Source organism: Crocodylus siamensis, chromosome 15, assembly GCF_052110815.1.
Source record: "Crocodylus siamensis isolate JL-2025a chromosome 15, ASM5211081v1, whole genome shotgun sequence".
In the NCBI taxonomy this organism is placed as follows: domain Eukaryota; kingdom Metazoa; phylum Chordata; order Crocodylia; family Crocodylidae; genus Crocodylus; species Crocodylus siamensis.
The window spans coordinates 29699820-29715033 of NC_143409.1; the positions used below are offsets into that span (position 1 = coordinate 29699820).

General features: G+C 40.3%; 1 protein-coding gene across 7 annotated transcripts in view; it reads left to right on the top strand.

Annotated features, from left to right (window-relative positions):
• The window catches only part of SCAPER (S-phase cyclin A associated protein in the ER), a 378523-nt gene that overhangs the window by 61340 nt on the left and 301969 nt on the right, over positions 1-15214 (top strand). For all 7 annotated transcript variants that reach the window (XM_090028843.1, XM_090028845.1, XM_090028844.1 and 4 more), the window contains one exon: positions 12200-12300. In XM_090028843.1, coding sequence (XP_089884969.1) covers positions 12200-12300 — 101 coding nt within the window. The remainder of the gene's footprint in view (positions 1-12199; positions 12301-15214) is intronic.

Here is a 15214-nt window from a genome sequence, read left to right on the forward strand (position 1 = left end):
ATGTCCCTGGTCTCTGTGGCAGTGCTGGAGAGAATGCTGAGAACCAGCTTTTAGAACACCACATATACACACCTGGAACTCTTTACAGAGTTTGAAGTAAAATCTATATTAAATATGAAAGTATCATTAATTTTACTTCTGAGCTTTCTTTGTAGTACTTGTCGGGTATGTTTAGAGGAGGCCCAGACTATTGATCTAAAAAAGAATTGTCTTGTATTACTGATCAGACAAATCGAAATTGAAAAGTAAATTATGTATAATCTACTTGTATGGGAGGTAGTAAAAGACACAGATGATGAGAAGCAAAAACATGTTCCATATATTGTTAAGTTTGTTTTTATTCTCTGTGTTCTTTGAAAACTCTTTGGGCAACAACATATTGCTCATTATGTTTGGAAGTGCCCTTTGACTTTTTATAATAGCATATACATATTTTTATTTTTTAAATTTTCTGAAAATAAGATTTAATAAGTGCTGGGTTTAATTAAAAATATCAATATTGGGCTAATAAATATTCATTTTGTTCTGATTTTTTTATTATTTCATGTTTGTATTGTTTTATTTTTATCCAGATATTTTTAAAAAGCAAAAATACATAGTGCGCTATTTTAAACATTTTAATTGTACGAAAGGTTGTATTATAGTAAAAGATTTAAGTCTTTGTAAAGTAGCATGTGACACTCTTACCAGCATTTAATAACTACAGAGTAACCAGGGATAGGTTGAAAACTTTTTGAAATTATGCATATTACAGTTATTCAGTCTTATGAGGTGAAGTGCATGACTATTGATTACATTGTCAGAGAGGATAATGTTTTATGCTTCCAAATGGGACAGGGCTCTAGTGACTGGTTGTGGTTGAAACTGCAGACGAAAGGGTTGTGGGTAAAGCTGCAAACAGTGGAAATGTGTGTAAGAAGATCAGTGGTTGTGTATATTTTCTCCTAGTTTTGGACATTGACTAAGGCAATATCTTACTAAATGGTTTGGAACTGAGGTATTTGAAGCCACAGATTGATGTCCTGATATTACGTTTGATGCTTTATACTTAAAATATAATGAAAATAGTTTAATTGGTTCTTTAAGAAACAAAATTGACCAAGCTTTAATAATCTTATTTTGTTTAAATAAGGATTAATGAATATAAGATCAGACAGGACATAAAGTTGTAGTACTAAATTGTATGGATATTTTCTATTCCACAATATTCAAGGTAAAAGTTTGTTTTAAATCCAAGTGATTTAAATATTCAATTTGAATTGTGTTTTAAATAACAGTTTTTGCTTGCTTTAAATCATTGTTTTAAATTTTGTTTCAACTTCCATTTATTTAAAAAAAAAAAAAAAGTAATTTATTAAATTTGATAAATGTAGGATTTTATTAAATCAGGGATGGTGTTTTGAAGTGAGGTGCAAACCTATGCACATTTATTTAAGCAATTTTCCAGCTGAATAGCTACTCATGCAGACTTAATTTTGATGTATTATGGTATTAGAAAATGGTGAAAAATACTTTTCCTTTTTATTAATTGTTTTTTTACATAGTGATTTGTCTCAAAACCTATTCTGATGGAAATTAGAATTCAATTAAAAGGCCCAAAAACAATAGTTTTAAAATTGTTTTTATTAATTAAATGGTCTGGATACATAAAATACATAAAATAAACTGATTTAGCCATAATTTACATTTCAAAGCAGTATATTAAACACAGGAGGTAGTATTATCTGTTCTGATGGAACAGAATTGATTACTTCTGGATACCATGGCCTCCAGGTTCTTAGAACAAGTAGATCTCTGCCTTTCTCACTTTATTCTTCATAGTGTGTGGAGTGGGATGAAGATTTCTAGTTTTGTTTTGTTTTCTTAAACTCTAGGTTGGTTTTAGAACTTTTAATTAATTTGGATATTCCTTTTTGTGGGCCAGAAGGAAAGATCTCACAAAATATTTAATATTTCTAGATATTAACAAAAATAATAGCAAAAAAAAAAAGAGCTGTATTATTTTCCTCATCCCAAGAGGAGTGGAGAACTTTTGCCTAATCGTGATTTTTAAAAAACCAGAATCATAGCAATAATCATTAGGGCTGTGCAAAATTTCACCAGCTGTTTCGTTTCAATGCTGTTTCGACTTGTTTTGAGCTCGAAACAGTGAAACTGAAATGAAACAAAGGGCTTTGAAACAGCCTCAAACTGAAATGAGGGCAGGAGAAATGTTTTGAAACTTTAGAAATGTTTAGAGTTTCAAAGCTGAAGCTGGGCTTGCCTTCAGGGAAACAAAGTAAGGAGAGGGGGGTGGGAAGAGAGGGGGAAGGACTGTTTTGATATTGACTGTGACTGTTTAGCTGCCTGAGATGCTGCTGGTACTACTGTGCTGCTTACTAAGTTATTACCTGTTGTCATTTAGAGTGGTGGACCAGGATGAGGCTGTAGGGGAGAAGGAGACCTAATTGGAGCACACTACCGTGTCATGTAGAGGCCTCAGGGCTAGTGAGGGCTCACCTTAACACACACATAGTCGCACACCTCACAAGTTTTGCTCGTCAGCAGCTTGAGGTGCAGTTTCCCAGAAACTCCTGCACCTATCTCCTTGAAACTTGGCAGGCTTCATGGCCTTAGCAGGGGCTACTATCCATGCAAGTTTCATCTGAACCAGGCAAGAAATGACAAAGTTATAGGCAGTTTCGTGCTTCCCCATTATAGCCTATGGGTGAAATTTTGAAACAGTGTTGAAACAGTGAAACAGTTTGACAAAACGGAACAGTGCTTTTAAAATGAAATGAAACACTGTCCTGTTGAAACGGTGAAACAGAAGTCAAAACTAAAAGGTGCTGTTTCGTACAGCCCTAAATAATTATTTCTTGCAAAGTTCCACCTTTCCAACTACCCTCAGCCTCAGTAATTTTTATTCAACTGGCTGCAAAAAAAGTCATCATCAGAACAGCCTTGGTTTTCTTGGGTCCTGTGGGTCTTTGGGGATACCTCTGTGCACAGTTGTGTACAGTGCCAGCGCCTATATTTAACATCAGATACCTTAACTTCTACATTTGATAGGGGAGAAGTATACTGTGTCACTTTACTTTTTTCACTGAATACCCAAAGGCTTGAGAAAGATGCATCAAGATACGGCCTGGTAAATTTAATGTAATATACATTATTTATCAAAATACTGGTAAGTATTCTGCTTAGATCTGCTCTTCTTACTCAAGTGCGTCTTCCACTTTACTCCTCAGTCTTGGATTTCTGGAAAAAAGGTACTTTTGGATTCTCCATCTTTATCTAAAAAATTTTCCACCTAGCAGCTTGTCTCTCTTGGTGATAAAACCATTTTTTCCCAAAGAAATTAAAAGATCCTGCTAATATTTAAGACTATCTACAATAATGTTGTATACTTCAAAAGAAAATACTTACTTTGTAGTTTCAGTTTTGGAGATATTGCCTACTGTTTTTGAAAAGTTCATGTGTAGCTTCAGCTGCAGGATAGAGTCACTGCCATCTATTACTTCCTCCCAGCTACCAGGCTGAGGTTTCTTCTGTCTCTAATTATTTCTCAGTTAGATATTTGAAAGTCTTATCAACTGACAGATAAACTGTAATAGTTTTTTTGGTGTAGAATTGATTTCTTACTGAATTGATATGTTCAGTCTTTGAACCTCTGGAATAATACTCTCTGCTTCTCTTAGAAGATCGCTTCTATGGGAGCTAGGAGAGTTGCAACCTGTGTGGTTGTTCTCCTGGTGTATTAAACAAAGACGAAGTGGTTTTGAAACTACACCAAAGGCTAAAAGGATGATACATTTTCCCATTAGCCATTGCATATAGTACTCCTTGCTGTATTTTTCATAAACCATGTGATCCCTCAGGTGAAGGGAGAGATCCCAGAATAGATTAGATTGGGGTGTCAGACTTATTTTCTGCCTTGGGCCAGAACTGTGGGACTTCTTGCAGGTCAGATCCAGCTGAAGGCATGGGATAGCTCTGGCAGCATCAGCTCCGCCTCCTTCCTGCGCATGTGGCAGCAGCATCAGGTCCAACTTCCACCGTGTGTCCCATGTCACAGCTGGAGCTGCTGCCACTGACACATTTTGTGCAGAGCCAGCAGCTCTGCCTCTGACATGGAGAAAATAGCGGTGACAGCTCCAGTTTTGGATCTAGCATGGGGTGTGCAATGGTAGCAGGGCCAGCAGCCCAGTAGTTGGGGCTGTGGCAGTGGACCCTAGCAAGTGTCTTGGGCTCCTGGTGACCCATTGGTCTTAGATGTAGCACAGTTTCTCTCTGCAGAAAGGCTGTTCTTTAATGTGTAGCTGAACCTTCTCTGGCTGCTTCCTTGCTTGTCATTCATTGGCTTAGCCTCTTCCTCATTAACAGAGGTAATTTAGACTAAGTTACAGACCATCAGAAAGCTCAGGATGAATCAATTCAATTTTTGAAGGTTAGTCTGGACTGCATAGAGTGAATTGAGAAGCAAGTGAACAAACGTTCACTTTTGATTCTGGAAATGCAGCTACATGCTTGCAGTGGCTCAGGCCGAAAGCTTGGGGTGCTAGAGCATACCCCCCCCCCAGCCTGCCAGCCACTATTGAAGGGAGGGAAGCTGGGAGAAAAGCTCTCCAAGGCTTTCCCCCCCTGCTTGAGGAGAGGGGGGTGTGTGGCTAAGCCCTAGCTGGCCCACTGAGTATGATGTGGGGGAAGGGGGTTTAAATGCCTTCCCTGGCCCACATGGGCCCCCAGCGGGGGGGAAGCCCCTGCCATGCTTTTCCTTGCTCAAGTGGAGAGTAGAGGAGGGGAGATGACCAGGCCCTGCTCCAGCACATGGAGGGAGGAAGGGGATTTAAACTTTCTTCCCCTCTTCTGGCTTAGAGTGTCAGACCTGGGCTGGGGTCTGGTCATACCACCCCAATCTCTCCTTGAGTGGAGAGTGGGGAAAGCCTGGGAGGAATTTCCTCCCCATGGCCAGAAAGACACCAGCTGGGGTCTGGTGCGGGACAGGGAGGGTGTTTAACCTGTCTAACCCCAAATGTCTCAGCATGTTGGCCACAGGCCAGGCTTAGTGACAGCCCCTCTCCTCGCTGCTTGTGTGGGAAGTGGGGAAAAGCTTGTCAGTGGTTTCATCCCTGCCAGGGAGACTGCCCCTGGGGTCCCATGCAGGCCAGGGAGTGGGGTTTAAACCCCCTCCCCTCCTCAGTCCCAGTGCATCAGCCCAGGCCAGGGCCTAGCCATGTGCTGCTCCCTCCCTCCCCCCCCACCCCCGCCAGCTATCTGCTCCAGCAGGCAGAGGGGGAAAAGCCTGGGTGGGGCACTCCCACTCCATGAGGCACACCCTGGCTGTGGTCCAAAACCAGGTTCCCTCCTTCCTCCCACTCCCTTCTCAGCCAGGTGGAGCAGTGATAGTGCTCCAGCTCTTGAATAGAGGGGTGGGGCCAACCCTCTGCTGGAGCAGATAGCATGGCCCAGGGCCCCAAAGCATCTTGGGATGCTGGGGGACTGTGAGTTAACTTGAACCAGGAGTGGGTCTGGGACAGAAGTTCCATAACGTGGCTTGACCTAAATCAGTTCAGTCTGTACCTATACACGTGCTGGACATCTGCTTCAACCCATGCTAATTAGCATGTATACGAGCAGACTTGATTAATTGAGTCTGCTGGAGTGTGTTAATTAACATGATCTAGCAGCCTCTGTGTCATGTGTATTCAGTGTGCCCATGTTTCAAAATGATGGCAGGGGTGCTGAAGCTCACAGAATGATTAATTGCTCCAACGTAAACCAAGTATGAGTAAATACAAGTCAATGAAGAATAGGTGTAAAACCAGGGTGAGATTTGTTGGAGCCAGATACCCTTGAAGGTACATATTAATCCTCTTAACTCTATTCCTTTTTGAAGTTCTTGAATAGCTGCTTTGATGAGGAAGGAAATTGAGAGCAGCTATGGGACACTGAACATTTGGGTTCTAGAATGGTGCAAGGGCCACCAGTATTTTTAAAGATTTTTTTTTAAAGCTTATATTACTGCAGTTTTTCATTGACTGAGCATGGCATAAGGGTTTTTGATTAGACTGACTAAGAACGACTTCCACTTCTCCTCCCCCAAGGGGAGGGAAGTACATTCTCTTCTGCAGTGGGGGGCATTCCTTCAATCTTGTGTATATTTTTACCAACTATTTACTGTCCTTATAGCGGTAAGATATTTACAATGCCTGTGTGTCCCCTGCTTGACCTGTAGCAAGTTAAAGGGTATTTTTGATGTTTTGGACTTTATTTCCTGAAGTTGTGTTTGAAGGTTTGTTCCTTAGGGTTTTAAGAACTGGATAGCCTAACACAGGGGTGGCATGCAGCAGATTGTGGTGGGGACAGGCAGCATAACAGCAGATAGGGTAGGAAGCAAAAATTAGAGCAACCTGATCAAGCAGGAGAAGGAGATCAGAGAGACATGCAGGGGCTATGTACAGATAGTCAAAAAGCCCAAGGCTGAATTGATGCAGTCTTTGCAAGTTAGTCTAAGCTGCAGAGATTCAGCTGAAATGGACTTTTTTTTAGCTAAATTGCGAGAGAAAAATCCTAAGTTATCCTTTGTGCACAAGAACAACTGAAAAATGACCTCTGATTTGACAAACCTGTAATTCCAAATGAACTGTGTAAGTATCATCCAAAATTAATAAAGAATTTTATGGAAAAATAGTCTAAATTTTGCAGGCCTTGGAATAACGTGTATGTCTTAATTGAATTCATTTCACTGCTATGTGTTGCTGTTAGGAAAGTACCACCATTCCCGTCTTGTTTTGGGTTTGTTTGTTTGTTATGCATTTGTCAATGAGAGAGTGAATGGAAAATATACTATTTAAAAATGATTACACAATATCCCAATCAAATAGTCTCCTTTTTTCCTCTCCTCCTAAAAATGATAATACACATTTTTGATGCCAGTTTATTATGGATTATTCTTCTGCAGAGGTCAGGAATCTCACAAAATTTCCAATCCTGGTTTCCAGAATGCAGATTTTGAGTCTTCAGGGCTCCTGTTTTGTAGATCAGTACTAACAATATGGAAATCCTGTGTTCCTGCACAGCATATCCTCATCACAGCACAGATCATATAGAACCAGGAGTTGTGTTTCTATGATCTCTCATACTGCCACTGCATCTTTCCTCCCTTGACATTGCTCCATATTGCCCTGCTCCATCCCCTTAGCCTATTGCAGTTGGTGAAAACAATGTACGTTATTTCTGACTTGGATAGGCATTGAATTGCATCTTGAAATCCGTGCATAATTTAGGAGGCATGATGGATTGGACAGAAGCCATCCTTTTGGCTGATCATCTTCCCACTTGTGAAGCCTGATCTGTGCAGTGTAACTAGGGAGGTGTTTTCTGTAATCCAAAAGAAAGATTGCTAGCCAATAAACTATAATATGTTTTGTAAAAATAATGGGATCTTACTAATGTCTGATCTGACTCCAATGACATTAAGATTTTGCTATGCATGGAAAAGACGAGTCTGCGTGTGTCTTTGTGAATTTAATTATAGGGTGCAATGTTTTAGTGACTATAGATCAGCATGTATTAAGTGTTGCAGCATCTTGTATTGCCCACTGCCTAAATTTAAATAGCTTTCTCAGTGGACAGACTGTAGACACACTGATTGAAATCAAATTCTTTTTCTTTCCACTTCAGAAAATATACAGTATTGATGTTAGTTTTTAAGGATGATGCTGTAGTTATCTTAGAGCATGGCTAAGGCAGGCAACCATTTAAATTGTTCACAATGGCCATTTGCTGATTCTATTGGTGGTCAGTATTAAAGGTACCACTTAAATTGATTTAAGCCTGTCTGCTAGTTTGTGTAGGAACAGCCTGCTTTCAGCTGTTTATACCTTATTAATGACAGTTTATTGTAAATCAGATCATGAATTCCCAGCTTGCTTAGTTGTTCACATCTCATTAAGGCTTGGTACATTGTAACTATCAGTGTCTACCTCTGATAGCCCCTTGAAATGAGCCGGATATTAGCAGTTTCATGACTACTAATTGCAGAGCAGTCATAATAATTGAGATATGCTAAAGGAATTAACTGTGTATTGTCACATCAGGCAATTTTCTGATTGCTAAACAAGCTTATTATGTGCTTTTTAGGAAGTACTTAAACCTCTCAGATGCTCATAGCTATATAGGTCATGCAAGCTGCAGGCTAACATGCTCATGATTCCTCCTCCTTTTGATATGTTGTAAGGCTTCTCTAAGCTGTTTAGGATAGATGGGGAGGAGTAGTGAAAAGCTCTTGCTATGAATACTAGAAGAACAGTGTGAAGTACCAATTGAACAAAACAAAACAAGGAAAACCACAAGCACAGTAATGGTTGAAAATTAAGCTCATGATTGTAGAGAAAGGGAAAAGCACTGAAGTAGAAGGTGAAAGTGTGCCCAAGTGACCATTCATTAGAATGGTGGTGGAAGAGCTTCACGGGTGTAGGTTGTAGCTGTGTTGGTTTAAGGACATAGGCAGACAAGGTTCTTTGGGTAAATCTGATATTCCACTTATTTGGTCTAATAAAAGATACCTTGATATTTTAAACACTCTTGCTGCAAGTTACTATGTTTCCTGTAGGCATTGGTTTTAATTCTATCTCCAATCTCAGGCTTTTGTTTTTAGCTTGCACTGGCCCTTTAAAAAATGGTATGGGATGCACATGACCTTGAAAAATAATGGGATTTAAAATGGTCTCAACTCTAGTGCAGGAGCAGTCTACCCCATAAAGGTTCCTTTTTGTCAGCACCTTCTCAAGTGGTACAAGTTTCCACTGCTTCAGCACCATAGGGTATATCTACTACACTCGGTACTGTAGGTGAACTAGAGAGCTGTATTGATGTCCAAGACCCTAGGGCCCTGAGCACTAGTATTGTGTGTCAGTAGGACAAAGGGATGGCGCCAACCATCCTGCTGTATGCGCCAGTAACCAGAATTAATTACAAACCAATCGAATTCGTTGCAGCCAATTGGTAAACTAATTGGTAATTTTAGCTGTACATCTATATGTAGTTATCTGGATGCCTGTAACGGCGCTTTCAGAGCCACTTTTGTTCTGCTTCATCCTGCTTGACAAAATGGCCTTCATAGCTTTAGGGAGAAAGATGTGCATCAGTGAATATGGGGCCGCTCCAGCTGCTTGTCTTGTTTGTATTCCCTTGTTCGTAAAACATGACTCAGATTACAACTGCATGGTACTGCTCTGATCATTTCTGATAATTCGTAGCTAAACATTCCTTAAAGTAGGTTGTTTAAGTCATTTATTGTATTTTCTTTATGCCAACTAGGTTCAGAAGTATAATTCATACTTAATTTTCAGTAGGGAAAAATCTCAGTGACAGACTTAAAAAATAAATTATTCTGAATTAAATCTTATTTTCTGGTCTCTTCTTGTTAATTACATTCAGCATAAGGTAGAATGGCTGAGTAAAACTGAGATGGATTAAATTAGAAAGTGGAATGTTATTAGTGAAATTGAAGGAAAAGGGCTGGCTAAAATGCTTAAGTGATTCATGTCTTGTAGCACACTTTTCTTGCCAGTTACCTTGGCACTGCAAACAAATAACCTTTTCACAAAAATAGGGGATTTTGTGGGGAACACAAAATAGAGGTATATGGATGTGTGTGTGTATGTATGTATAAAGTATCAATGATGTGCTGCTTAATTTTATATGGAAATATGCAATTTTCCATATGTGTGTGGAAATTATGTGTGGCAAAGTATGTGGAGTGTATAGATCTGCAGTATATTCCAGTTAGGAGGATATTTGTGTAAGTATCTTCAAAATGAAGTTTTAGATCCTTGCATAAAAATGTGTGTTGCACAGGCTTCTATTCCTTTATTAAATAAATATTTTTTAAACAAATGCATATGAATTTCCACTTGTATTTGTTCTTAAAAATATTTGTAGGCATCATTTGTTTTGAACACAAAACTTCCAGTAAGATGAAAGTCTGTGGAATAAGATGTAAGGCATTGCCAATGGAGGAAAAAAGGGGCAAATTTTGCTGGTACTTTTGTTAAAAATGAAACCTCACAATTCAAAGCAATTATAAGCTTTTATTCAATTCAGATGTAATTTGTGTAATGAATATTATTGTTGTTATTTTTATCATGTTTTCTTTCTGAAAAGTAGGACAGGTTTCTCTCTTTTTTTCTCATTTTAACAAACCAGAAATACGTAATTTTCCTTTTTTAACGTTATTTGGAATGAGTTTGTTCCTTTACAGTAGCATTAATTGCCTTTATATTTTTAGAATGTGACCTACAAATCTACAATCTTGGTATTTAAAAATATTTTTAATAGTATCTGTCACTAAATTCTTTCTCCCTTTTGTTTTGAGTGAATCATGTGGAAGCATATGTCTACTATATGATCTATGTACTACTTCCGTCCTAGTTATGAGTCATATTTTGAGTGCTTCCTGGGGTATGAGTGATCTGTTGCCCCTCTGTTGAAGGTTGAAATGGACTTTTCTGAATTAAAGAATGAAAGAACTTGCTTCAAGTTTTTCTTCATAAGTATAGCCAGCTGTCAGCTCAGGAAAAAAAAAAAGGAAAGGAAAGTGCTAGGAGCTCAGTCCTGCACTATTTTTTATTAATCATAGTGAAATGAATGGGAATGTTACCCGAGTACAGAGAAAAATCAGGCCTTGCAAGGGGAAATTGTTGTTTTAATTGTAATGTTTTTCACTGTTTAAGTGCAACCTTGGCCTAAGTAATACACTTCCAAATCCTAAACAGACTGGAAGACTAATGGGTGATGAATCATTTAAGAAAACCCACTAGTTGGAAAAAAGACCCTTCATGCTGTTTTGCTAAGCTATTACTACAACTTCCTTGGTTTTTGTTTTGGTTTTTTTTAGAGGTGAGAAATTATATTAAATTAGCATTATAAAGCTACATATCTGTGGAATGACATTTTTTTGTACTGGGTCAGCACATACATTATAGTCTCTATTAAATGGATTAGGATCACTCAAGACTGTCATTATGTGAACTGAAGTCTAATGTGCAGTGTAAGGCTGGCTTCAGGTTTGTCTGATTGGAGTAGCTAACTTAGAATAACTTAAGAAATTTCTTAATAAGTACTTGAATAACAACATTGCATCCAACAATATCTTTCCAAAATAATGAAAGAATTGGTAAAATTATAAAGACAGGATAATGCCTGAACATGTGATTTTTCCAAAGTCATGTATCTGGAATATAGTGGCTTACAAAAAATGCAGTTATTATTAGAAAAGTGCACATAAACCTTACATCCTGTGTCACAGTAACATCATACCACATATATTCAGTTTACAAGCTAACACCTTTTTGTGTTTCTTACAGTGTTCCCAGTAATAAATATTCTGTAATAATAATATAATATAATTTTGTTGATACCAAAGCAGAATAAAATATCATGTGGCACTAGTTCTGCGCACCAGTTTAAGAGCTATGCAGGAAGATTCTGTGTTATGTACTTGAGAAGTTACAGAACTATGTAAGGTGCTTTGTGTCTTCCCCAACTGCTAAAGTTCTATGGTTTCTCAGAGTAGACTCCCTCCTTCTCACCTTACAAAATGTGCAGTAGCCCTTCCAGCATTTTTGCACTGTTTATTCCACAGCCAAATTAATTATGAAAATACGTGCAGTGCTATTTTCCTTCACTATGCAGTTTATATAAATTAAACAAAAAAGCCTATGTAGAAACCTGTGTATGGTACATGCCTAGTTTATATTTTTTAATGTTTCAGAAAAAGAAAAAAAAATCACTGACATTAAAAGACATTTATGCCTGTTGCCTTGCCAAGTATAAGCATTCTATCCTTTGCCTTTTTTTTTTTGTCAAAAAAGGTCACAAGAATTATTTATGATTGGTTAAGTATTTTTAATGTTCTGTTACCCTGAAGATGTGCACTGTTTTGTTCTCAGGCTTTTTCTAGAATTCCACTTTCAGCAGAAACTGATTGGTATGTTTCAGCCCCAGAGGTATACGTTTCAGAAAATTATCATCAACTTAAAATGTGGTCAGAAAAGAAAATGACTGTGCAATCTTTCCTACAGTGGGTTCTACCATTTTAACTATTGAAGTAAAATATTTAGATTTTGATTAAGTTTTTGCAGAATTCCCTACTTCCTATACTATTTCTTTCCTTTAATGTCATAAATATCTAATGTAGGCTGCTTTTTTCCAGGAAGTCCTAATGATGCTGGACAACTATGTCAGAGATTTCAAGGCATTGATTGACTGGATCCAGCTACAGGAAAAACTAGAGAAAGCAGATGCTCAAAGCAGGTAAGCAGACTTTTTTCCATCTGTGTCGTAATACTCTTCCTTTGTGAAATTCACCCCAATGCGGAGGATGTAGCAAAAAATCTTATAGACCATGTAAGAGTAACAGTATTGCCAACACCAGACATTCAAAAATCTTTTTTTGTTTTGTTTTAAATAATATCTTTGCAACTGTGTACAGCAGAAAAAGGTGATTTTATGTAGATGTCAGAAAATGTAAAGAAGTCCAGGAGGGGGAATGAGTAGGAAAGCCGAAGTTTATGTATTGTAAACTTAGAGGTTGTCCCTATCACCAGACTCGGATACAGGTTTAGGCAAACTGGGTGGTCTCCTGGGGCCTGGACAGAAAGGGGGCTCAAAAATGGTTTATTTTTTTTATTGTCCAATTTATTATTATCATTATCCCTGACGAAGAGGGGCCCGATACTAAAAGTTTCCCCAGGGCCATCAGGAGTCTAGGTACAGTACTGCCTACCTCTTTCTGAGGTCCTTCACTTTTTTTTTGGCTGGAGCAAAGGGATAGGGCCAGATGATTGATTCTTGCACCTCTCTCCATATAGGCTTCCCTAGGTTTCTCTTGCTCTTGTTAATTGACCTGCATTCTGTCCTGGTGGCTGTAGGAGACCTGCATTTTGTAGTGTTGTGGGTCTAATTAGTCACCTGTTTGAGAGAAGGATTTTTTCTTGTGGGGTCAAATTATCATCAAGTCTGATAGTTTTTGGGGAGAGGAGGTGAGGAAGGGGGAATTCCTTACAGGCTAGAGATATACAGTTGTATTAAGTAATAGCACTTGAAAACTTGCTAGGAAGATGGAACTATTATCTCATTGCAGTTTTTACTTCATGTCTGGAGTGATCAGTCTGATACATATGGGAGGAGCAAGGCTTGATATGTTTGTAAATGGGGGACTTCAGTTCTTGCATTTCCCCCACTTTCATGCAGCAGTTCTTGAATTTCCCCCAACTTTCATGCATCTGTCTGTCTGTGTGTGCATAAGGCTTTATTTGCACTCTGATTGGGTTGGGCAGTTATTTTGGGTGGAGGGCTGCTTAATGAGTTTTGATGAGCCGTCGAGGGCTTCATGGGTAGCCCTGCTCCTTGACAGGTGCCCCACCCCCTGGTCTCCATCTTAGGACTGGAAGTCCAACCCCCCAACCCCTGACCTTTCTTACTAGAAGTTCCTCTCCTTGCCCCCCAAAATACTCCTTTTTTGGGAAGGGGGTGTACCTGGAAAAAACAAATAATGTGCTAAAAATCAAACATTGACAATAACACATTTTAATTTTATTTAAAAAAAAATTTTTGTCCTGATTTGTGTGCTTTTGTGTGGTGTATATAGAGGTGATTGCATAATAGCTCAAAATGAAGTCTTACTCTTGTATATTATAGGGGAGTATGGAGGGGTGGGTATGGTGCTTGTGGGGGTCTTTGGGTGTGTGTGTGTGTGAGGATATGGAGTGTGGGGGAGATTGTGAGGGTGTGTGTGGATATGGGTGGGAATGGGGGGGTTTATGGGGGGAATGTTTGTGGGGATGTGTGGGTGGGTATGGGGTTTGTGGGGAGGATGATGGGGAGTGTGTGGGAGGTGAGTGTGGGGTGTGCGTATAGTGGGTGAGTGTTTAGCAGTGAGCGGGGCTCCCCCCCCAGAAGCAGATGCGTGTGGGTGGTGGGGGAGAGAGTGGGGGGGCTGTGGGGGAGGGGGTGGGGTGGATGTGGTGTTTGTGGGGTGTGTGATTGTGTGAGGGAAGGTGTGGTTGGTGGGTTTGCTGGGAGGTTTTGTGGGTACGGTGGGGTGTGCATGGGACCCCCCGCACAAACCCTCCTTGAGCTAGTCAGCCCCCCCCCCATCCCACAACAACCTGGAGCCCACGTGCTTGGCAGCACCTTCCTGCCAACAACATGTAGCCCCAGCTCTACCCTACATCCACTCTGGACTTATCCCTACCAGACCAGATCAGCTGGAACCTGAGCAAAGCCCCAATCTACCCTGCACTGCACCTGCTCTGCACCAGGCCGCCCCGTGGCATGTCCTGCCACTCCCTGGGCACGCAGCAGGGCTGGGACAGCTCCACAGCTGGACTGCTTTTCTAGGCAGCCTAGGTGGTGGTGGCTCCTTCTGACTGCTGTTGCTGCTGGCCCCAGCCCCACAGTACCAGAAGGGATCTGTGCTGCACATAGGGTTTCCAGCTCTGTTTGAATCTGTTCTGGGAAGTTTTATCACATGATGTAAGGACATGACTGATCTACTGTACTGTACTCAGGAAGGCAAATACGCATTACTGTTACATTTTAAAAACCCACTGGACTACTGTATAAATTGTTTTTAACATTTAATATTTATTTTAATGAATTCTCTACCATTTATATCTCAAATGACTCTCAGTAGTCTTCTGGAGATTTATATCTAATTCCTGGAGACTCCAGGGCAATCCTGGTGAGTTGGCAACCCTAGCTGAACAGCCCCGACCCCATACGCCCTGTTCCGGCTTTGAGTTTGCCTGCCAGGTTCAGCAGTGCCAGTGTGGGACAGAAGCTGCGGCTCAGCATGGGGGGAAAGCAGCCCCTCCCCCTTCCTCTGCCATCAGTTCCCTGCTGCAGCTTGGAGGTGGTGGTGATGGCAGCAGAGATACAAGGCAGCCCTGTGCAGGCTCTGGGCAGCTGCAGCAGGGAACTGCTGGAATAACCCCTGCCCTGCCCCCCCCCCCACTGATTGGTGGAGGGGCCTGTTGGCCCTATTGCTTGCTTCTGATGCTTGGGAAGCAGAAGCTGTGGTTTTTGCCTCATGCCACTTGCTCCTGACTGGATAGGTAAAAACTGGAGCATATTTAAAACCACAGTTTTCATCTCCTGGCCATCAGGAATGGGCACTGAGGCTGATGGGTCCCTCTGCCAAACAGCGGTGGGGGGGGCATGCGGG